Raw genomic sequence first — 22,383 nt, 5'->3', positions numbered from 1 at the left:
AGCTGGAAATCAATGGACGGCTATGGAAATTTGGCATTTAACAAAATTATCGGAGTGACTCCGAGGAGTTCCACGTGCAATTGTCACGGCGGCACCGCAGTCAGACACAACACGGACCGAAACGGCTCTCATCAACGAGCGAACGTCTCCCGCTCCCGGATGAATGAAGCACTCATCCGCCCTTATTAAGACACGACATCAGCCCGGTGCGGCCGCGCAACCGCCCCGCGTGTCAGAAACACCGTTTCTCCTTTCCCTTAAGCAGGCCACAGTTCATTTCACACATTCGTTCCCCACGCAGTGACACCAAACGCAGGGCTCAGCGCTGTCAGTGCCACCAGAAGAAGTTTACACAAACTTAGAAGCGCACACACCGCCCGGCACAGCCCGACAGCCCGGGCGGCCGTCACCGAGCCCCGACAAACGCGCTCCAAAGAGCCGCTCCAGCACACGGGGCCGCCTTCGGCCGGGGGATGCTCCGTGCTCTCCGTTCCTCAGCGCTCTCAGCTCTGCGGCCCCGGCGGAGCTCCGCGCCGGGCTCGGGGCGGACGGGGGGAGCAGAGCCCTGCGAACGCCTTCCGTGCTCCGGGAGCGTCGGCATCTCCGCGGGGCTCTGCTCCGCTCAGTTCGCAGCTCCGCTTTCCGTCTCTCTCCCCTCTTTCTGTCTTTCCCGGCCGTATTTTTTCAGCCACACCGTGGGAAACATTGCTTTATTATTATTATCATTATTTTATTCCTTAAAAAAATAGAGCAGGTGACTTTTTCCGCTTTGCAATTTATTTAACTCAAAATGGAACGCATCCTTCGGGTTTCTGTTTAGCAGAAAGGCTTTTTAGTAAACTATGTACAGTCTGGGTTCCCTCGTCACGCCTAGATAAAAATTATTTCACAATGCATTTACACGAGATGATACAAAAAAATGTAAAAAAAAAAAAAAAGGGGGGGGGGGGGGGGGGAGGAAAACAAACCGAAATGATGCAGATACAGTAAAGTTTCACATAACCCAGAAAAAAAAAATAAAATAAAAAAAAAAATCAAGCAAACGTTGCAACCTCGGGAAGAAAGGAAGAAGAAGAAAAAGTTGTATAAATAAAGCAACCGAAATAACCCAAGCAAAAAGGAAAAGCGCGAGAACATCTACGGAAACTCGTGGTGCTGTTTTGGGGTGTGCGAGGAAGGAACGAGCACCGCTCCCCGTCGGCTCCGTTTGCAGTGAGGCGGTGCGGGACGAAGCGCAGCCCGAAAGTTGGCACCGCCCGAACTTTGGGTGTCAGCGGCGATGGTTTTGTCTTTTCGTCGCCGTCTTTTTTTGTTTGTTTGTTTTTGTTTTTTAATCCTCTCTCTCTCCTCTTTTGCAAATAAACGCTCTGTGTCTCTGGGGTGAATGATAAATACTGTACAAAAAGTCTCGATAAAACACAGAAGTTCAGTCTAAAACTAGTCCCGGGATCTGGTCCTCCTAAAAACAAAAAGGTCAGTAAAGCCACCGTCACCTTCTTTTTCTCTCTCTCTCGTTATTATTATTATTATTATTTATTATTATTACAAGAACATCAAAACATTTCTGTACAAAAAGGAAGAAAAGAAAAACAAAACAAAACAAAACAAAAAAAGGAAGGAGGGAGGGGGAGGGCGGGAAGGAGCGGAATGAAAGGCAAAAACGAAGGGGGGCGGCGGGCGCGGGGCGGCGGCGGGGCCGCAGTCCTGCGGGGCCCGGGCCGGGGCCCTCCGCGCCGCTCCGGGGCCGCTCCGGGGCCGCTCCGGGGCCGCTCAGATGTGCGTCAAGGGGACGGTGCCGTTGACCCCCGTGCTGGCGCTCTGGTAGTGCTGGGGCAGGGAGTGCAGGCGGCTCTGGGCGGCGGCGGCCGCCGGGTCGCCTCCCTCGCCGCCCGGTAAGTACATACTGATCATCTCCCGCAGGTCCCCGGGGCACGGGGCCCGCGAGTGCGAGGTGACGGGCGGGCTCACGCTGGGCTCCGACTTGACGAGCGAGCCCAGCGCGCCCAGCGCGCCCGACGAGGCGGCCGCCGCCGCCGCCGCCGCCGCCGCCGCGGCCGCCGAGTTCTGGTGGGGCTGCGAGCCGTAGGGCAGCGCGCCGTAGCCCGAGGGCGAGGCGCTCACGTAGCCCTGCGAGTTGGAGATGGGGCTGTACTGCAGCGCGCCCATGTCGTAGCGGTGCATGGGCTGCGGGTTGTGCGGGTGGTGCGGGTGGTGCGGGTGCGGGTGGTGCGGGTGCCCCCCGCCGCCCGGGTGCTGCCCGTAGGCGAGCTGCGCCTCCTGCATCATCGCCGCCGCCGCCGCCGCCGCCGCCACCGAGCCCGGGTAGGCGCCGTTGGCCCACCCGTTCATGTGCGCGTAGCCGCCGCCCGCCGCCCCGCCGGGGCTCTCCAGCCGCTGCCCGACTCCGCCGGGGCTCACGCCGACGCCCATGCCCACGCCGACGGCGGGAGGGCCGCCCGCGGCTGGGCCGGCGCCCAGCAGCCCTCCGGCCAGCGAGTACTTGTCCTTCTTGAGCAGCGTCTTGGTCTTCCGCCGGGGCCGGTATTTATAATCCGGGTGCTCCTTCATGTGCAGCGCCCGCAGCCGCTTCGCCTCGTCGATGAAAGGCCGCTTCTCGGCCTCCGACATCACCTTCCACTCGGCGCCCAGCCGCTTGCTGATCTCCGAGTTGTGCATCTTGGGATTCTCCTGGGCCATCTTCCGCCGCTGCCCCCGCGACCACACCATGAAGGCGTTCATGGGGCGCTTCACGCGGTCCTGCCCCGCTTTGCCCCCGCCGCCGCCGCCGCCGCCGCCGCCGCCGCCCGCGCCGCTCTGCCCCGAGAGGCCGCCGCCGGGCGCCGGGGCTCCGCCGGGCGAGTGCAAGTCCGTCTCCATCATCATGCTGTACATTCACGGGGCTTCCTCACTTCCCTCCGGCGCCGGGCGGCGGGGAGGCACCGCACATGCGAGGAGCGGCGGCGGCGGCGCTGCCGGCGTCCTCCCGCTGCCGGGGGCCGCTCCGGGCGCGGGGCGCGCAAACAGGTGCGGGGCTGCGCGGGGCTGCGCGGTGCTTCGCGGTGCTGCGCCCGGCGTGTGCCCGTCCTGCCGCGCTCTGCGGCACTCGGCGCGCCCCTCCTCTCTCTCTCTCTCCCGCTCCTGCTCTTAACAGATCTATTTTTTTTTTTTTTTTGTTCTTCTTCTTTGCTAACTTCCAGAGAGAGGAGGGAGGGAGCGTGTGTGACTTGCATCCACTGATCGCAGGTGAACGCAGCAGAAGGGAGAGGAAAACCCACCGCCACGCCAAAAGAAAAAAAAAAAAAAAGAGGAAAAAAAAACCGAAAAAAAAAAACTATTTAAACGTTAACTCAAAAAAAAAAAAAAAAAAGAAAAAAAAGAAAAAGCGGGAGGAGGAGGAGGAGGAGGCACGGAGGCGAAGTGGGGGTGGGGAGGCAGCCCGGCCGCACCGGGCAACGCAATTCGCTGCGCTGCCGCCCGCCCCGCTGCCGCCGCCCGGCGGGGAGGAGCGCTTCAGCCAGCCAGCGCGCCAAACCCGCCCGCCCCCGCCCGCCGCCGGCCAATGGGGGCGCGCCGCCGTGCGGTGATTTGCATAGCGCGCGCGCCGACCGCTGACGTCCGACGGGGCGCGCTGAGACGAGCCGCGCCGGCGGGGAAAAGTGGCGGGAGGCGGGAGCGAGGGTGTAGCCACGCCCCTCCGACGGCTCAGCCGGCCCCGAGGTGTCCCGCTGTGCCCTGGGCTGCCCCGCGGCCATCCCGGGGTACGAGCCCCGACGGGAGGGGGCTCCCCCCATCCACACGGCCAGCCAGCGGTTTGATGAAGCTCTCCCCGACGGCCGGAGTGCCGCAGGAGAGGGAGGCGGCTGTTGGGCACTCGGTCTTAGGGGAACTAAAGGAGGCGAGATCGCCGTTATAAATATATTAAATTAAAGATTGAAAATGTCATCCCACAGCGGCTGCGGATGGCCGGAGGGACGCCCTGTCGGGGGGTCGAGCAGCGAGCAGGGGGTGGTGGGGCCGGGCAGGGAGGCCCGGAGCGGGCGGCGATCGCCGTCTGCTGGCGGCCACTGCGCGTCCCTCGCCCTCTGCCTCGGCCCGAGAGCGGGGGTCCGCCAGCCCCGGCGGGTTTGTTGTCTCTGTGCTGCTCGCTGGGTGAAAGCGTTTGGAGAAGCTCTGGAGCTTTCGAGTAGGGGCTCACCCTGTGCACGGTACTCACACATATAATTCAAATTTCACAGCTGACCTGCTCTGAAAACCTCAATCAGCTTCTAATTGAAGGGAAAACAAAATATTGCTTCCCTACAGCAGAGCTAACGATTTAATCATTATATCAGACATTATAGCTTTTAATTAGGCTAATGCTGATACTGTATGGAAAGAGATAATTCAACGCAGTTCTTGATGAATTCTGTAATTGGGTTAACGGAGGAGCAGTCGGGGGAAGAGACGTCAATATTCAAGCCGCGTCCGTAGCCACCGCGTTGTGAATGGAAGGGAAAGGGAAGGGAACGCGGGGGGGGGGGGGGGGGCAGACGGGGCGAAGCCCCCCGACGGGCGCTGTCCCCCCCCCCTCGCCCCGCAGAGCCGCGGCAGCCAACGGGAAGCGCGATACCGGTAAGGGCCGAAGTGCCATCGCGCTTGTCGCGACAGCAGCGCGACCTCACTACGGCCCCCGAGGCCCCTTTCCGTGCATCTTCCCTCTGGCCGCGGTGACAACACGAGGGGGGAAGGGGCGAGCGGGTCCGGGTCTGTGCCAGCCCGGGGGTGGCAGAGGAGACGCGGAGATGGGGACGGACCCGGGCCGGGCCGGTTCTGCAGCGATACCCGCAGCGGCCGCGTTCCCCGCACCCGGGGCGGGGAGGGCGAGGCACGGAGCACCCAGGGCAGCTTTGTCCTGGCAAAATACAGTGGTTCGGAGGGCGTTCTCTTATTTATGCAGTGTGCCCGATATTACGACCACTTTTTTTTTTTTTTTTTTTTCCTTTTTTTTTCTAAAGGAATTCGTCTTTAAATCCCCTCCTCGGTACTGATGATACATCGTCCCTTTCTGAAGAGTTTGCCTATCCCATGCTTTTTGCTTTCTCTGCTTCTTCTCTATTTTATTTTTTTCTCTATCCGGGAAAACGAGGCCGCGTATTTGCGTTGCGCCTAAAGGAACTCGAACGATCTCCGCACGTCGGATGCGCGCAGCGCTCCGCGGCGGTTCCGAGCCGTGCCCGGGGGATGCCCGTGGGGTGCCCTCTGCAGGGATACGGGCCCTCTGGTTCCCCCACACCGCGGAGACACCTCGGAGCCGTTCCCCATCCTCGGCCCGATGCGAGATTGGAGAGAGAGGGGCCGGCGCCGAGCGAAGTTTTGCAGCGGGAGCATTTTGTCAAATGTTTGTTTGCGCTCCGCGTTAGCTCCACTTCCAGCACAATATCCTCCTGAAAGCGAAATATTCCGTATTGTGATCCAACCTCGCCTTATTTTGTCAGTAATTACGGCAAAATGAGACGGGTCATTGATAACATCCCAGTGACACAACCCCTGTAATTAACAGCCTGAATACACCTTTGTGCGCTGCGCAGGAGTTGTAATTTTGAAGTCTGCTCGAGTTTAGTTTAGCTTTTTATTTGCGTTAAGGCGCACACGAGGGGTGTGCGCTGGGCAGAGGTTGGCATCGGCCTCTGTAGGGCCTGGGGCTGTTTTGGGGGCGGCCAGAGCGGGGCTGGGTGCGGGTGGCTGAGCCCCGAATATTATTACGACGAATAATAGTTATGAATATAATAGAATATATGATCATTGTATACTACAAGTTATTGTGTATTATATTCCATTATAGTTATAACGATAATAAAATGTTTGGCCAAGAATTTGCTTGACGGCAGGAAGAAAATGCTTTGAAAATACAGTTTCCAAACGGGGAAGCTTCTAAGGGAAAACCAGGAAGAACGGAGGGCCCTGGGATGCTATCGGGGTCTCCTTGTGGCGGTGCGTAGTGCCTCTCAGTGCCGCTCAGTGCCGCTCAGCACCGCAGCGCGGATCTCGGCAGCCCGGGGCGCACTGCACAGCGCAGCGTCGCGCCCGGGGCAGCGCCTTCAGAGAGTCATAGAGGGGACAGTTCTGGCTCCCGTCCTCCCGTTGCAAAGCGCCTTTCGGGGCACGTCGGGATGAATTTGTGTTAAAAAAAAAACAACCCAACAAATGAGTAAATGAGGAAAGAAAGAAATGAAATAATCTCTCTCTCTCTCTCTCTCTTTTTTTTTTTTCTTTGCAGGCCATCCTGTTATTGTAAATGAGATGAGCTACACGGGCTGCCACGTAAATGTGACATGAGGCTCGCAGGAGAGCAAAGCATCATCCACTCCAATCTCTCCTTTCATCGGAACGTCCCCCAGAAATTACATCTTCTCCTCCTTTAATACACTTCGCAATGAGATTAAAACATCACCTTGACACCGTTTCCGACCTTTTCGGTCGCATCCAGTACTGACTCCAGAAAACAGCTAACGGGGAGAACTGGGAACATCTCAATAACCCCGGGCTGCTCCTCTGGAAGCTGAGAGTGCCCAGAGGACATAAGTGATCCTCTTGCTCCATCCAGCGCAGCGCAGTGGCCATGGGAAGCGTGAAACGAACCCCGGGCGGGCAAAAGGGGAAAGCCTATTCCCTTCCCAGTGGCAGCACTGAGCTGCCGGGCCGGGCCGGGCCGTGGGGTTCACAGAAGGTGATGTTCACAGCGGGGTTTTTCACGAACTCACCAGCCGCTGCCTCTCGTCACCTGTACGCGGTCACCGTGAGGTGTGACAGTAACACCACCGCCGGTAACGGCAGCCAAGGGACATCTCACAGCGCTGTCACCGCTGCCCCACGCTCTGCTGGCGATGTGCGCAGGGCACAGCCTATTCCCAGAGCGTCCCGCTTAGGGCACTCCGCGCGGATCCCAGCGCAGCCTCCGCTCTCTGCAAAGCCGAGTAGAGGGGATCGCCTCCGCCCCAGCGCTGCCCCTCCTCTGGGCTCGGTGGGAAAGCACCGGGCGGGCGGCACTGCGGTCTGGGGACAGTTCGTACCCCCACGTCCGTCCCTCCGCACACACACGCACGCACCCGCGCACCCCTTAACAAAGAGTCTTTCAAAGCTCAACCTTTGATGGCAGTCCGCGGGAATCAATGCGATAAAACGGGTTTTTAATGGGTTAATTGACTGGAGCCGCTATCATGTTTTAACACCTGTTTCTGGAAAGAGATGCAGCCAAAAGCCGTCCCCGCCCTGATCGATAGGTGCGCAGCCCCGCTCCGCTGCCTGTTGATCGACCCCGAACGCCACCGGGAAACCAGAGAGAAAAAAGCCGGGTCGTCTTCATGCACCCTATATGGGACGCGGGCGCACCCCGGGTCGGGCAGGGAGGGCACAGCCCCACTCGCACCTCCCCACCCTCGACGCCATCAGCCGCGACACCACCGCCACTGCCACCCCCACGGGGCCCCGCAGCGGGGTTCCCCGCTCCGTGGGAGGATGGAACCGCATCGGCAGCGCTGAGAGCCCCTCCGCGTCCTCGCTCCGACGGGCACCGGTGTAACAGCGCGGTGTGCTCTGCCTATTGATTCCCCTGTTTGGCAGCGCCCGTCGGTCAGCCGCAGAGACGCCGACGCTTTGCTCCGAGCACCTTTGGCTCAATGACACCGCGCACCGCGGTGTCCGTTCGGAACGAGCCCCGCCGCCCCCGGCCCGGCCGCGTCCCCCCGCCCCGAGCCCCGGTGGGGGGCACCGCCACCCCGTGTCACCGCCGACTGAGGTGATGCGGGCGGCTCTTCCCTCCCCGCGGCGAAGGGAGCTCGGAAGCCCTCCCATCGCCGCCTCCCCCTCCTTCCACCCTTCCCAAGAAGGGCCGAAGACCCCCTCAAAAGTTAGAGGCACACTTACAGTTGCTCTTCCAGCTCCATCCTCCTCCCAACAGCTCAGCTCAAAGGGCAGCTTTATTATCATCATTATTACTATTTTTAATTATTCCCCCGCCCCCCCCCGCCTCACGCCTTTCCCCGGCCCAGCCGAGGCCACGGGGCCGGGCCCTGCGCTCTGCTCTCCCGCAGCTCTCGGGCGGCCGCGGTGCCCCGCGGCACACGCACAACCCCCGGCAGCGCTCTCCCTCTCCCTCTCTCTCCGCCGCACACACGCATACACACACACACACACACACACACATACACACTGTGCACAGGAGAGGGGGAGAGAGGGAGACAGAGAGAGAGAGAGAGAGAGAGGGGGGATAAAATGAAATTTATTATTGATAGCAACGACTTTACAGACAATTTCTAGTTATTGTTTCGCTCCGGAGAGAAAAGAAAAAAAGAAAGGGAAAAAAAAAAAAAAAAAGAAAAAAAAAGAGAGGGGCTTTTCTCCCCACCCCGACATAATGGAACGCTTTTGTGTGGCACGGAACAATACCAAACAAGTATTCTAATAAATAGCCACTTTTTTGTTCCGCGCCGGCGGTGAATGGAACTGAGCAGTTGGTTCGGGAGCAGCTGGAGCCGGGCGGGGGGGGGGCGGGGGGGTGGGGGGGAGCGCCGCTGCCTCCCCTCTGCCTTCCCTCTCCCTGCACCTCCCTCTCTCCTTCCCTTCCCCTCCCCTCCCCTCCCCGGGGAAGCGATGCTCACGCAGAGGAATGGGGATGAGCCCCCCAGGTTCCACTCCACGCACCTGTCCCCCCCCGGTCCTGCCCTCCCGTCATCCCCCATGCAGACCCTCCTTTGCGGAAAATAAAGTTGAGTTTTCCCGTCGGGATGGAGCCTCTTTGCCAGCCCCCCCTTCTCTTCCCGTACCTCTCCCTTGACAGAGTGTGCCGTCGGTGTGCCCCCCCCTCCCCCGCCCCCCCCCCCCCTCCCGCAACTCCCCATTACTATTTCTCAGTCCCTTTCTATCAGCGTGACAACCGCTGGGGGAAAGGCAGTCGGGAGCGGTGATTAAAATGGACACAAATCCACTAAAGACTTCCAGGTAAAGCTGCGGGCAAAGCCCTGCGTCGGGCCGGGAGGAGGGAGGGAGGGAGGGAGGGACGGGGGGGCCGGGAGGAGCCGGCCCTGACCCCTCTGTGCCGGGGAATGGGGTGGGATGGGGCTGCCCCCGCCCCACGGAAGGGGAGCAGGGCGCTGCGGGAGGACGGCGGAGAGCCGCCGGGGGAGGGGAGGGAGGGGGGGGGGGGGTCCTTCTGTTAGTGGGGGTGCTCGTAGCTAATAGATAGACAGGGAAACGGTCTGATAAATAAATAGAGAAACAGATCGGCAAGGAAATAAACAGAAAAATAGATGTACGGATAGGCAGACAAATAGAAAAATACATTAATATATAGATAGGTAAATGGATAAAATAAAGGAAGAAATAGAAGCATCCACCACCTGCTCGTTTGACAGCTACAGCCCTATGTTGCCAAAGCCCCAGAAAAAAAAGCCCCCGGGGTTTCCGACTTCCCCATGGCCGCCCCCCTCTCAAAGTCCCCCCCACCCCACTGCTTTGAGAGCCCGCAGTGAGAAGCGGTTCTCCTCCGACCCGCAGCCACGGGTGCGGGTGCGCACTGAGGAGGTTCAGGGGGACGGGCGAGCGTTGACCCCCAGAAGCCAACCCCACACCGAGTCCCCCCGCCGGGCTGCGGGCCAGTTTGGCTCTTCCCTTCCCTTTTTCCTTCCCTCCGTCTTTTAAGTGGGGTTTGCTCTCACTTCAATCACGCCGGCGCTAATTAGCCGCGCTATGAAGGAACGCCGCTCGCTATTATCGGGGCCGCGCAGACGGGGGAAGGACCCTTCCGTGGGTCCCCGCCAGCGCAGCGCTGCTCTGCCTTTTTCTATGGGAAAAAAAACCCAACCCAACCCACCAGCAACACGGGGGAGAGCGGCTCGCAAACTTCGCCCGATACCTTACATGCTAAATAACGGGGAGAATGGCGACGGCGTTACAGAACGCTTTCAAACCCTGCAAATATTTGAATGGGGCTTTTGAGAGCAGCTGTCAGTCAGCGGGCTGTGACAGGCTGCCACAATGCTGTCAGCGCGTCGTGGGTGTTCGGCTCCGAGCGGAGCGCTCCGGCAAACAGATGTCAAACCTCATCTCCCATCAATGGGGGTGCGGGACGGAGCTCTCACCCGCACAGAGGGCTTCAAAACGCCGTGCCGGCGTGCGGACTGTACGCGCCACGGAGATGCTGAAAGTCTCCCGCGTGGGTTTGTTGGTTGAAGGAGGGTCATTTCGAAATCTGACCTCCAAGTGATGCTGAACGTTCCTTCGTTGCCAACAGTGGAGAAAGGAAAATCGAAATTAAGGGCAGATACGGGGGCTCGTTGCCGTATGCACTGAAATAAACGGGCGCTTCGTTTCCAAATGTGGAGCGCTTGAAGGAAGGAAGGAAGGAAGGAGGGAGGAAGAAGGTTTGTCAGGGTCCGGGTTTGCAGGGAGCCGAGCAGGAGGAGGCACAGGGAAGGGAGAGAACCGCCCGCCCAGCGCGGAGCTGCCGCAGAAGCACTGCGGTGTGTGCGCCCGCAGCCGGAGCCCGGGCTGTGGCAAATGGACACTGGGCGAAAAATCCGCCTCGGGGTTCATTGCGTCCGAAGTTACGATTCGAATCAGGAGCCGCTCGGCTCGCTGGGCTCACGCTCCCAAGATCTGTCTCCTCATCGAGATGTGGTTTTCCCCTCTGCTCCGAGGGGTATCCCCGACAAATGCTCTTTGAGCGTTTCAAAGTGTCGTAACTATTGATACCCCAAATTCGTTCGTTGCCTCACGGGGCTACAACGAAGCAGGGAGAGGGAAAATGGGAATTCCTCGCACGATTCTTTACAGGGATGGCATCCAATTCCCCAGGACGCGGCTGCGCCCACAGTATCGGTTTGGAAGTGAAAGATGCCGCTTCCTAAACAAGTCGGCACGGGGGGATTAAATGGCACATATTTAAACGACGTGTCTTTAGAATTATTCGTATTCGGAATTAACCGTGGCTTAAGCACAGACGGAGCTCATTTTCGTGTCGGGAACGCGAGACCTGCACGTCCCTGGCCGGCGTTAAACGAGTGGAGGAATGCACCCGGTGTGGGTATTGATCACACGCAGCGAGCGCTGCCTGCTGCCTTTAAGCCCCGTTTCATCTGAATTCTCCCACCCTCCAAATAATAATAATAATAACGACAACAATAAAGCCCCCCAAACCAAAGCCCAAAGCTCTGCTGTTTGATTACCGCGTTTTCCCCTCCGCAGCTCTGTGGTGGCGTTTGAAACCTCATTATTTTTGCGGACCTGCAGCGAATATCCAGGACGTGGCCGGCTGCGGGACAGCGGTGCGGGGCTGCGGGGCTCCGAGCACCCCCGGGCTCGGAGGGAGCCGGGAGCCGCCCATCCACCCCCGTCCCATCGGGAGAACCCGCAGTCGGGCTCCGTGCCGGTACAGCCGCCTCCGAGTTTCGGAAGCCAACCGCAGCTCGGTGTGAAACCATCCCGGCTCCGCGGCTCTTCCCCGGGTCCGGCGTGGAGCCGTCTTTACTCAATTCCCTCAGGCAGAAAAATGCCTGCAGCTATTATCCAGCCCATCCGCCGGAAAAGAGAGGCTACGGCAAAGCCGCGACCCTTATTTTCAAACGACAAACTGACCAACAAATCTTGAATAAATATTTCTTGAAGCTGCTCCTCCATAGATAACAAAAATCTCCATTTGTCACCTAAACGCGGGCATTCCGGTGTCAGTGCTTTTTTACCAGTACACCGTAGGAGTGTTGCACTGATTTCCAACCCAGACGCAGCTGCCACGATACGGTTCCGAAGCTCAGAAGTCAGAACAGAACTGATCTTAAATCAACAGGTTTTCTCGGCTGCAGCAGTTTTATTAAGTCTAAAAATGAAGTCCAGTGACTATCCTATAATTGCTGTTAAATGCAGATACCCCCTCCAACTGCGCTGCCATCAGAAATCCCAGCAAGCCATTTGTATTTCTTCCTGTACTTCAAACATTAATATCATTCATACGGGAAGGGGAACCATTACTGCACGAATGCGAATGATAGACCTGGAAATTGACCCTGAAATAACATGGGAAATGTAAACGAAGACGAATATGGTTCTACCGTTTAAAAATGAAATGGGACTCGTGCTGTAGAACCGAAATACAGAGATGGTTAAAATTGTGTCTTCCATTGGACAACACAGGATCTCATTCCCGTGACTCTGGTAGAACTATGCCTGATCTGCACTGAAGCAAAATCAGCGAAAGCTGTAACATAAAGGCCATAGACTACAAAAATCAACAGGTGAAACCTAATGGTATCACTTTACAGAACTCAGCGTTCAGAGTTTGCACTGATTTTCTCATCTGATTCCATTTTAGAGCAGTATGCAGTCATCTGATCGTTCTCTCTCTTTTTTTCACCTTTTCTTGCATCTTATGCTCGTCCTCTTGCTCTGAACACAATCTCAAGCCTGAACCACGCTGTTCAGGTGCACAAAGCACCTTGCACGACCAAGGTGCAGATTCAGTTTTTAAGTGTCTTGTGAGTAGAAAATATGGGGCTGGGATCAGGTCATCATAGAATCATTAAGGTTGGAAAAAACCACTGAGATCACATAGTCTAGCCATCAATCCATCCCACTGCAATGTGAGGAAATCATTGAATTTGAAGCTAGTGCTATAAAACGGAGCTTTATCCAACATCAGGCTTTGGGGCTTATTGGAGAGGCTGGGAAAACTCCTTACTGGCAAATGAAGCATTGGGACACTTCGTCATCGCTGTCACTCACGGGTCCACCAGGACGTGTTACAGCTTTAAGAAGTCAGTTTTTGTCTGGGCATCCAAGCACGTGTACCAAAAGGTTTCATTTTTACTGTGACGGTATAAAATTTTTGCACATATTTTATATGTGTTTGCCTTTATTTATTTGTATTTACTGGGGGAGATGACAGCATGTCATCCATTTGATGCATTAGCTGTATATGCTAATATACATATGTTATAGGTGTGTGTATACATATACACCCATTTCCACGTTCTGTTGACTTTATAGGTGTTTCAGTGCTGCAGAAGTGAATGTCACCACAGTGAGATGACTGCAATGAGGTCTTGCTGAGGCAGTGATTGCTGTGAGGTTATTTGAACCTGTCAGCTCTTTTTCCAGTGAAGAGGATTAATTTTTGCTGGCCACCCCAGCTGTACCACCAGAACTGCCCTGATTCACCCAGTGGGAGGAACTGCCTCTCTGTTACAGTAGGTCCAGCTGTGTTGTCAATTCGTTGCCTCAAGCTTCACTCACGTGTCCCAGTGCCCTGATTGCTCCCACTGCAGGAATGCTGGTCCTGTTACTGAGATGGATGTTTTGTTTCCCTTGTGAAGAAACCTGGAGGTGTTGGTTTGCTCCTGAGCCCTCTGCTTGCAGGCAACACTGACACGAGACAATCTGAACCAGGAGCCATGGACTCGTTCCTTTCTGCACGCCATAAAAGCAGCACGTGTGCATCGAATCAACTGAATACTACCAATGACTAAGAAACAGCCTGAGGTTTTTGGCTAAGGGTATTAGAATTCAGTATTTGTAGGGATCCAGGACAGCTAGAGATAGAACTCTCAGTGAAAATTACGGAAACTGTGCATCTAAATCCTTGGATTTAGGTCATCTCAAGCTGAAGATTTGAGACATCCAATTTAAACCCCTCGAACCTCTGCTGAACCATGGATGCTCCAGGCAACACAATACCCAGGAATGCCACTGAGGAAACACAAGTAAAAACTTGCTAATTATTTTAAAGGAGAGACAGAGAGATAACAAATATGCTAAGTTTTTTTTTTATTGCTATCTACCACTACTACAGTAACTGAGATGGGAAAGTGGGAAATAATGCTCAGAATATCTGAGAAATGTTGCTTAGCTTGAAAGTATCTCTGCTACTGATGTGATGACTGTCTAGTGGGGTTGTGGTTGCTGGGAATTCACACACTGATTTTATAGAGAGATAAAAGAGTGGAGTTTATATGGAATAAACCCCTTTTGAATAAAACAATCTGCATAAATGCTTTAAGAAAGCCTATAATTATGATAAAAATGTTGCTCAGAGTTAAAATTATGAAGCAATCAAAATTTATAAACAGTCACTCATCGACTTTTAATCATACTTTCTCATATACAAACTGTAGAAAACATATAGTAGCAATATGTAACAATACACATTTATTTTCAGTAATTTAGGGTCTTACCCCATATTGTTTAGACAGACAAAGCTCGGCTTGTCAAGCTCTGTAGGATTACCCTTAAATGTAAAAAAAAACACATGGAGGCCAGTAGTTTTATATACATACGCTCAGCGGAAGCCTTATCCCTGAACAGCTGAACACCTCGGATCAGTGCTGTGCACCCTTTGAGCTAGGCCCAAAGCTTTCTGTGGTCATATTCACATCAATTGCCTCTGTACCAGGACCTCTTCTCCCCCTGCTTTCTTTGGAGGTACTTGCTCATGGATGTGGATGTGACCCACATCTTCCCTGAAATTCCCTTGTAGACATTGCTCTTCATTTCTAACTCATTAATAAGAATGGTTGAATTATATCCATCATGTAGGACTTGGGTGCCAAGAGATATTCAAAGGAAGGAATATTCGTAGTGGGATCCCTGCCAACTTGAATGGTAGCCTACCATATCTATAAGCTCCATTGTTTCCTCTCAGCTGAGCTATCTGAACATATTCAGGATGCAGTTTGATATGTGTTCTGCAGTCTCTGTTTCATGAGAAATGTCACCACCGACGGGTCAAATCAATGAAATACGTTCTTCAAACTTATATATGTATATGCATATTAAATAATGTATTTCTAGATTCGTCTCTGAAACATAATAGCATGTAAAATCTTGCGCCTAAATTCCTATAAAATAAGGTATATTGAATTCAATAACAGAGCCCTTATTGATAGGCTAACTGTTCAACTCTCCTTAATGATCAAAATAACCTTTTTCTGTTAAAACGTTAATTCAAATACCACTTCTGATTAGCCATATTAATACGGAAAAAGACACTGACTTTCTCATGGAGGACCAAATAATGCCCATAAATGCATTATCTCAAGAGGGGAGACCCTCACACGACTTCGTATTGATTCCAGTTACTTTCAGGTCCTTGGGATCTTGTCTGGGTCTCTCTGACCAAATGTCTGAACCAAAAGCCTCAGGCAGGGTAGGAGGCAAGCAGGACTGGAGGAGTTTTCGTCTGCAGACTGTGGGGTAGGATCTAGGAGATGCACATCCTTTTAGCTTGTGGAGAAAAATCACCATTTTGCATCTCTTAGAAAGAAATGGGCTGCATTTTGTATCAGTTCTACATGCTTGAATATGAACCATGTTTTGGGATTGAGAAAGTGAAACCTCCAGAGAGTTTTTCTCCTTTTTACAGCCCCTTTTTCTCACTTCGGGTGTATGACTACAGAAGAACTGGGTAGAAATTATCTCTGTGATTAATACAACACTCCATTTAATAGACTTCCTCGCTATGAACTCTATATTTAGCAGTCTATAATCAGTGAATATAAATATAAAACCTTACCTTGTATCTACACATGAGCCTAAAAATGTAGCTGTGTTTCCCAAAATGGCTGAGATAGATGAGCGTGTCATGAGTAATCTGTATAGGATGGAGGGCAAAAACGCTCCAACAAAATCTATACAAACCTAAAGCATGAAACCAAGCACTGCATATGCTTACACTGAAATTATACCAGAAATTGGGAGCATGAACTACCTAACTAGGCCTCTGTCTGTTTTACAAACCATGTTTGTTTAAAAAAGTCTAGATCATAATTGCAAATTCAAATTTCTTCCCCATTCTTACATCGACATTTGTGTTTTTCTCCTAATGTTTCCCACGTGTAAATGCAGCAGCTTCCTAGCCCTCTTGTTATGTACTGCATTCAGCGTAACAGTTTAGCAAATTCTCCAATTGTGTTGGTGTTAGCTTTCTCAGACATGGAAAGCAATTTGATGTGTCCTTTTAACGAGTCATTTTCATGCATGGAGGAAAACAGTGGTTGGGGAAGTTATTAAAGCTTTCTACTCATTGATTTTAAGACTCACTACTGAATTTATGTTGCTTAAAAGCCAGCTTGTTTTGCTTTCTTCTAAACCTGAAGTTTGAAGAACTCCAGCTTCCTTTTACTTCTTTGTAGGGGCTGCAGTTTTGTCACTGACTGCCACAGAACTGTGACAGTGAAATCAAAAATACTGCTTTGAAGTTTTTAGTATTTTGGTTGTTAGTGATAACTGTCTAACGGGAAGAGAATGCAAAGCTGCCCATGAATGGCAAGTCAGACCAATGGGAAAAGGAGCTGTTCTCTTCATTTGTAAGAGACATTGACTCTAAAGTGCAATGGTGTTGATACAAATGCCACCTTTTTTTTTAATTATCTTTAAAAAAATTTTTTTTAACTATCCTTCTGCTGCTCATTTTTGTGATGTATGTAGTGAACTCACCTTGGTTGGATACTGAGATGGACGCAAAGTAGTATGACTGAGAAAACTAATTTTAATGTATGGCTTCAGAGGAAAAAGGAACTTGGGGCCAAACAAAATATGATATAAACAGATCTGCAAGGTCTCCTATGCTGGCCACTGAAGTCCTGCCAGTAGTCCTCATATCCCTGTCTGTGGTCATATGTGTTTTTGTACCAGTTTCTTTGGTGGTTTCATTTCTCTGACAAGGCTTAGAGAGACAAAACATACTGAGTATACAAGCAATAAAAAAGTAGTGCTCAACTTCCTTGCTGGAGTGGATCACATGAACAATACCACAAAATAGGGCATAGGTGCACTCTCTTAGCCCTTTGTTCTGGAGGGACAACCCAGACATGCCCTAAGTCCGTGCTGGGGGCAGACCAAAGTGCTCACCATCTTGTCCCAGTATTCAGGTTTTCACCAGGTGCACCAGAAAAAAACCTGTGGAACTTAGGCCAGGGGGTTCACTGATCTAAACCATCTGAACTTACAGCTATTGGCTGTGCTGCTGAGTGTGTACATCTAATGTAAATGCATAATCATAGAATCATAGAATTGTCTGAGCTGGAGAAGACCTTTAAAAGTCATCTAGACCAATTCCCCTGCAATGAATAGGGACATGTACAGCCTAATCACACTGCTCAAAGCCCCATCCAGCCTGACCTTAAATGTCTTTAGGGTCAGAGAATCCATAATCTCTCTGGGCAACTTGTGCCAGTGCCTCACCACCCTTGTCATAAAACACTTTTTCCTTATATCCAATCTAAATCTCCCTTCTTTTAGTTTGAAACCATTTCCCCATGTCCTGTCACAACCGACTCCTCTAAAGAGTCTGTCTCCTTCTTTCTTAGCCTTCCTTTAGATTCTGAAAGGCCGCTCTCAGGTCACCTGGGAGCCTTCTCTTCTCCAGGCTGAACAACCCTTGATCTCAGCAGGTCCTCACATGGGAGGCGTTCCATCTCTTGGATCATTTTTGTGGCACTCCTCTGCATGTGCTTCAACAGGTCCACATTTCTCCTGTACTGAGGACTTCACTTCAGACACCCACATTGGTGGAAGAATGTTCGGCAAAAAATTAGTTTAAAACAGAGCGTCCCCAACACAATGCTACAATGAAAGCTTTTCTGGATTGGCACTCATCTGCTGTGCTCGCAGTAAGTTGTGCATAGGTACAACTCATTTTTACAAATCTGTATTTCAAAAGCAAATTTTTGGGGGATAAGGGACTGGCAGAAGGCAAAACCTATAGGACTTCTTATATGAGTCCATCAGTCCACTCAAAAGAAAAAATGTAGCTTAAATTCTTTATTTTTTTTTATCCTAAAGAAGAGTCTTCTAAAAGCACTGATGTCTCATAATTTAGTGGAAATGCAGATGAAATTAGTGGCTGAAAATTCTGAAATATCATTTATAGAGTGCAGGCCTAAGAATATGTTTTCCAGAATACATAAATAAAATGCCAATTACTTACTAAAAATACTAATTCAATTAAAAGTTTTAGGATTCTTCTTTTTTACATTAGCAAAATAACATTGCCTGTACTTAGTGTCTGTAGAGTAGAACGACACAGGTCATTATGAAATCTTAACAGTCTTACCACATAGCGAACCCTCTGCAGTACATGCTGAACTACTTAAAACAGCCATGAATTGTCCAAACAGAATAATTTGATACTGGCTGTTTTCCACATTTTAATTAGCAAGAACAGACGGCTCTTGCATAATCCCATTTAGTCTCTGTGCTTGGTACCTCCCGAATAGCGCAGTGATTAAGTTCATACCTTCATGTGGCTAAATGCATTAGCTGAAAGCAAACCACTAAGATTCACTTTCTGACACAGACGTAATGCAAGTGCATTTCTTCCCACTGACTTAAGAGAGAAAAGACTCTATTAACTTATAGCCTGTTGGTCGCAAAGATGCCCGGAGGTATTTTGTATAAATGCATATTCATGTCTCATGCGAGCTTTTCCTCCCAGGCAGTTTCTTTTGTAACAGAGATCAGAGTGCCCCCATTACACAATCACCGCTCTCAACACATCCAGCCTAATCACGCGATTGATCGCACTAAGTCAAAATATGGGAATGTTCTGAACAGTTTTTTGCAGCTAACCCTTGCCGTGCAATGGGCCGTGTGGCCATGTAAAGGACAAATCTAGGAAAGGGAACATGAGGCTGCAGCCCACCTGCACACCATGTGGGGTCCAGAGGCACAATGAGACTATCAGCATCTTTCCTCCCCGTCACCGCTGCTGCGTTTGACTCTTACCACGAAACAGTAAGTTCTATTAATTACAGTGGATAGCAATTCTAAGTGGTTACAGAAGATATTGAGAGTTTTACTATCCCAGCTCAGTTGCTTTACCTTCAAACAAACAAAAAAGAAAAGCAAAAAAACCAAAACCAAAAACAGACCCTACCAAACCACAAAACCAGCCAACCAACAACAAAACTAAAAAGAAATGCAAACACAACAAAACTAACTGTGGTACATTTTGTCTCTCCTGCAATATATTTTGCTGTGAAAGTCTAGCTCATACATTGTATAGCTTTTTGTGCATTTTAATAACATTTTAACAAATTTAAAGTAAGGATATATATGTCCATTTGTTGTAATGCATTGGATGATAGAACATATGGATCTCAGTGAGATGTGTACACATGTTTTTCTAAGAAAATGGTAGTGGACAGCTGGTGTAAAATGGCCAATTTGCCTCAAAGTCAGAGGGATGACTTCTATGACTGGCAAAGTTACAAGAAGCATGATTAACATATTTCCTCATTGGGAAATACAAGTCTTGATTTCCCAGTGATAAATACCAATTCATTTTTGCATAGATTTATTTTTGTGGAATATAAAGGGTTCTGGCATCATCTCTCCAGGTGGGTTTCACTGTATGAAAACTCCAAATACTGGCACTGGGACTCATCCTTGTTGCTGGTATGATTCTGTGTTCTTGTCATAAGAAATAATAGCCTCACAGTTGAGGCCTAGGTGGATGGGACTAGGTGGAGGCCTTCATCTTGTCCTCAAGGCATTGTCTCGACAATAGTTATCATCTTTGTTTGTACCTCTAAAATGTTGCTGCTGCCATTTTCACCAAGTCTGGCTTTTGCTCAGGATGCAGAGAGAAACACAGTTTGAGCCAAAGAAAATGTGGGCAGAACCTGAGATAGGTGTGACAGAAAATGAAAAAAAATCTCCCAAATCCTAAAACAAATGTAATGGTCCTGATTTACCAATCCTTTCTCCTGGTGAATACTGAAGAGTCTTCAAAGACAAAAAACAACTGGATGAGTTTGTGATAGGGAGTCAATTAGAATACATACAGATTTAAGCTAATGCTGCCTTGAAGTGAAGGTGGAAAGAAGTACTTTACGTAGTCCATGACTCCAGGGAAAGCTTTTAACTTCTTCTTCTTCTTTTTTTTTTTCTTGTCTTCACGAATTTCTGTTTATGTGCTTTATTTCAGGTAAACTCCATGCAGAAACGTACAAAGATGCCCCCTTTTCCATCTTCCAATTACAAGAAGAAAAACATGTGCAAGGAAGTTAGAATCCTTATGATGCACGTTGTGTTTGCTAATGATTTATTTTTTAATGTTTATTTGAAGTAAAGACATCATGAATATAAATGATAAGGCTCTTCTCATACTTTTATAAAAAGTAAAAGTAAAATGCTTCTGACTCCTCCAAGCAGCCACAAGTGGCCAATTCAGGATGCTTGATATCCAGAATAGAGAAAGGCGTCTTATTTGAAATCAGGCCATTCTTAACCTCCACTTCTACATCCTCCAGTACGTACAATCCTCTCCTGGTTTATGTGTTAAGCTCTGCGTCACACTCTGCAGACATGGGTGTGTGTGGAGAATCCTTAGGAGTCCCTTGCAGTAAATGCCCATTTTCTGTCAGGCTGGCTTGGAAAGAGGTTAAAAGGTTCTCTCATGAGGATCAGTGGCACATTCTAGAGAACTATAGAGAACACAGCTCAGGTAATCAATAGAATAAATTTAAGCGTGTTTGGTTTGTTGCATGGACTCAGATAATCTTGCAAACATGTTTTAAAGTTAACTACTGCAATTGTCGTCTAAACATATTAAAGGGACGTTTTCCTCCTAGTCTTTTGTGAAGTCATTATAGCATCCAAACTTTGCTATAATATTGTTGACATTAAAGTGAGGTGTAATAAATAGAAAAGGATAATTGCCAGAAGGCCAGTAAGGATAAAAGGAAGCAGCTGACCTTAATTTAACAGTAGTACTATAAGCAAGGCTGGAAAGGAAAGAGTTGCCAAAGAATGGCCACTAAAATGACCTGCATTGTAGGAACTATAAAAATGATATGCCACTTTCTGATTTTCAAATCATGAATAGCAAATACAGGTGGCTTTGTGTTTGAGAAGACATACAGATGAACTGAATGACATTTACCTCGACAAATGTCCACATTAAAGTCAGTGGAGTTTTTTCCAAGGGTACAATAAACTCTCTTCCTAAAGTACATGTGTAAAATGTAGTTCTCTAGAACTACATCTATTTTTCTTCACTGGATATGTAGAGTCCTGGAGGTAACAAGTTTATATATGGATATATAAAGTTAGATATCCATACTAATCAGATATCCTACCAAAGGAGTCTCTGATACTGGAAAACCCGTGGCCATAAAGGTGGAAACAAAGAAAGACCAGGGAATAACATCCTTCAACACCTGCAAGCTGCTGCCACACCAGGTCTTTAGCAGGGAAATTTGAGATTGCCCAGATACACTACATAAACTTAGTAACTGTGACAGTCCTTAGTTGCGTGGCTCATATACAAGATATGCACAGTAGTCCAAATTTTGAACATTTTGACTCTCAATGGTCTCATGGTCTTGATCTTTCAAAGAATCATAGAATCACTTCAATTGAAAGGGACCGTTAAAGATCATCTAGTCCAGTTCCACTGCAATGAACAGGGACACCCACAGCTCAGTCAGGGTGCTCAAAGTCCCATCCAGCCTGACCTTGAATGTCTTTAGGGACAGAGAATCCATAATCTCTCTGGGCAACTTGTGCCAGTGCCTTACCACCCTTGTCATAACACGCTTTTTCCTTATATCCAATCTAAATCTCTCCTCTTTTAGTTTGAAATCATTTCTCCTTGTTCTATCACATCAGAACCCACAAAAGAGTCTGTCTACTTCCTTCTTTTAGCCCCGCTTTAGATTCTGAAAGGCCGCTCTCAGGTCACCCTGGAGCCTTCTCTTCTCCAGGCTGAACAGCCCCAGGTATCAGCCTGTCCTCATAGGGGAGGTATTCCATCCCTTAAACTCATACTCAGTTTGCTCCTGTCAAGGGTATTGAAAATTAATTTATCTGGTAGTTGATTTTTTTTTTCACTAAATTGAGTGGAATGTCCCCTCCCATTGTGGAGGAGACTTACAGAATATTTTGAACAGTATAAGGGATATCTTAGGTCAGGCCAGAAATGATATTGTTGTCCAAATAGGGTTGGTGATTTTATTTTGTAAATGCAATTAAAAATCAGCTTATTTCCCCCTAGATTTTTTTTTTTTAATGCTTTACTTCAGTTACCAGTTGTGATTACAAACCCAGACTAGCAACTCTTTGTATTCTGGAACTGTATTCAATTTTTAGGACTACCAACAGCTTTCTCCGGTGGCTAATGCCAAAACCTCAAACACATTGTTAGAATACACTTTCTCTTTCCCTGCAGCACTTTGATTAATTAAATTTATAAATGCAAATTGTTTGAGTTCTCCAGTCCTTTTTACATTGCAGGAGTGTTTGCTGCTGCCATTAGTGTATTGAATAACTGGAAAATTTATTCCATCTCTTGACTTTGTTCAGTGGAGAAACAGAGATCAGAGCTCCAACACAATATTCAAGAAGACTAAGTCCCTT

At 50.0% G+C, this 22,383-nt stretch overlaps 1 protein-coding gene across 1 annotated transcript; it reads right to left on the bottom strand.

Moving 5' to 3' along the window:
- Positions 1–778: 778 nt before the first annotated feature.
- SOX1 (SRY-box 1) lies at positions 779–3,100 on the bottom strand. The gene is given in 1 exon segment (NM_204333.1): positions 779–3,100. A coding segment is annotated over 1 exon segment (1,122 nt). The 5' UTR covers positions 2,893–3,100; the 3' UTR covers positions 779–1,770.
- Between the last annotated feature and the right edge of the window lie 19,283 nt (positions 3,101–22,383).

This window comes from Gallus gallus, chromosome 1, assembly GCF_016699485.2.
Source record: "Gallus gallus isolate bGalGal1 chromosome 1, bGalGal1.mat.broiler.GRCg7b, whole genome shotgun sequence".
NCBI lineage: Eukaryota > Metazoa > Chordata > Aves > Galliformes > Phasianidae > Gallus > Gallus gallus.
Note: the sequence above shows the minus strand (reverse complement) of the source record. Positions and strands in the feature narration are given on the sequence as shown.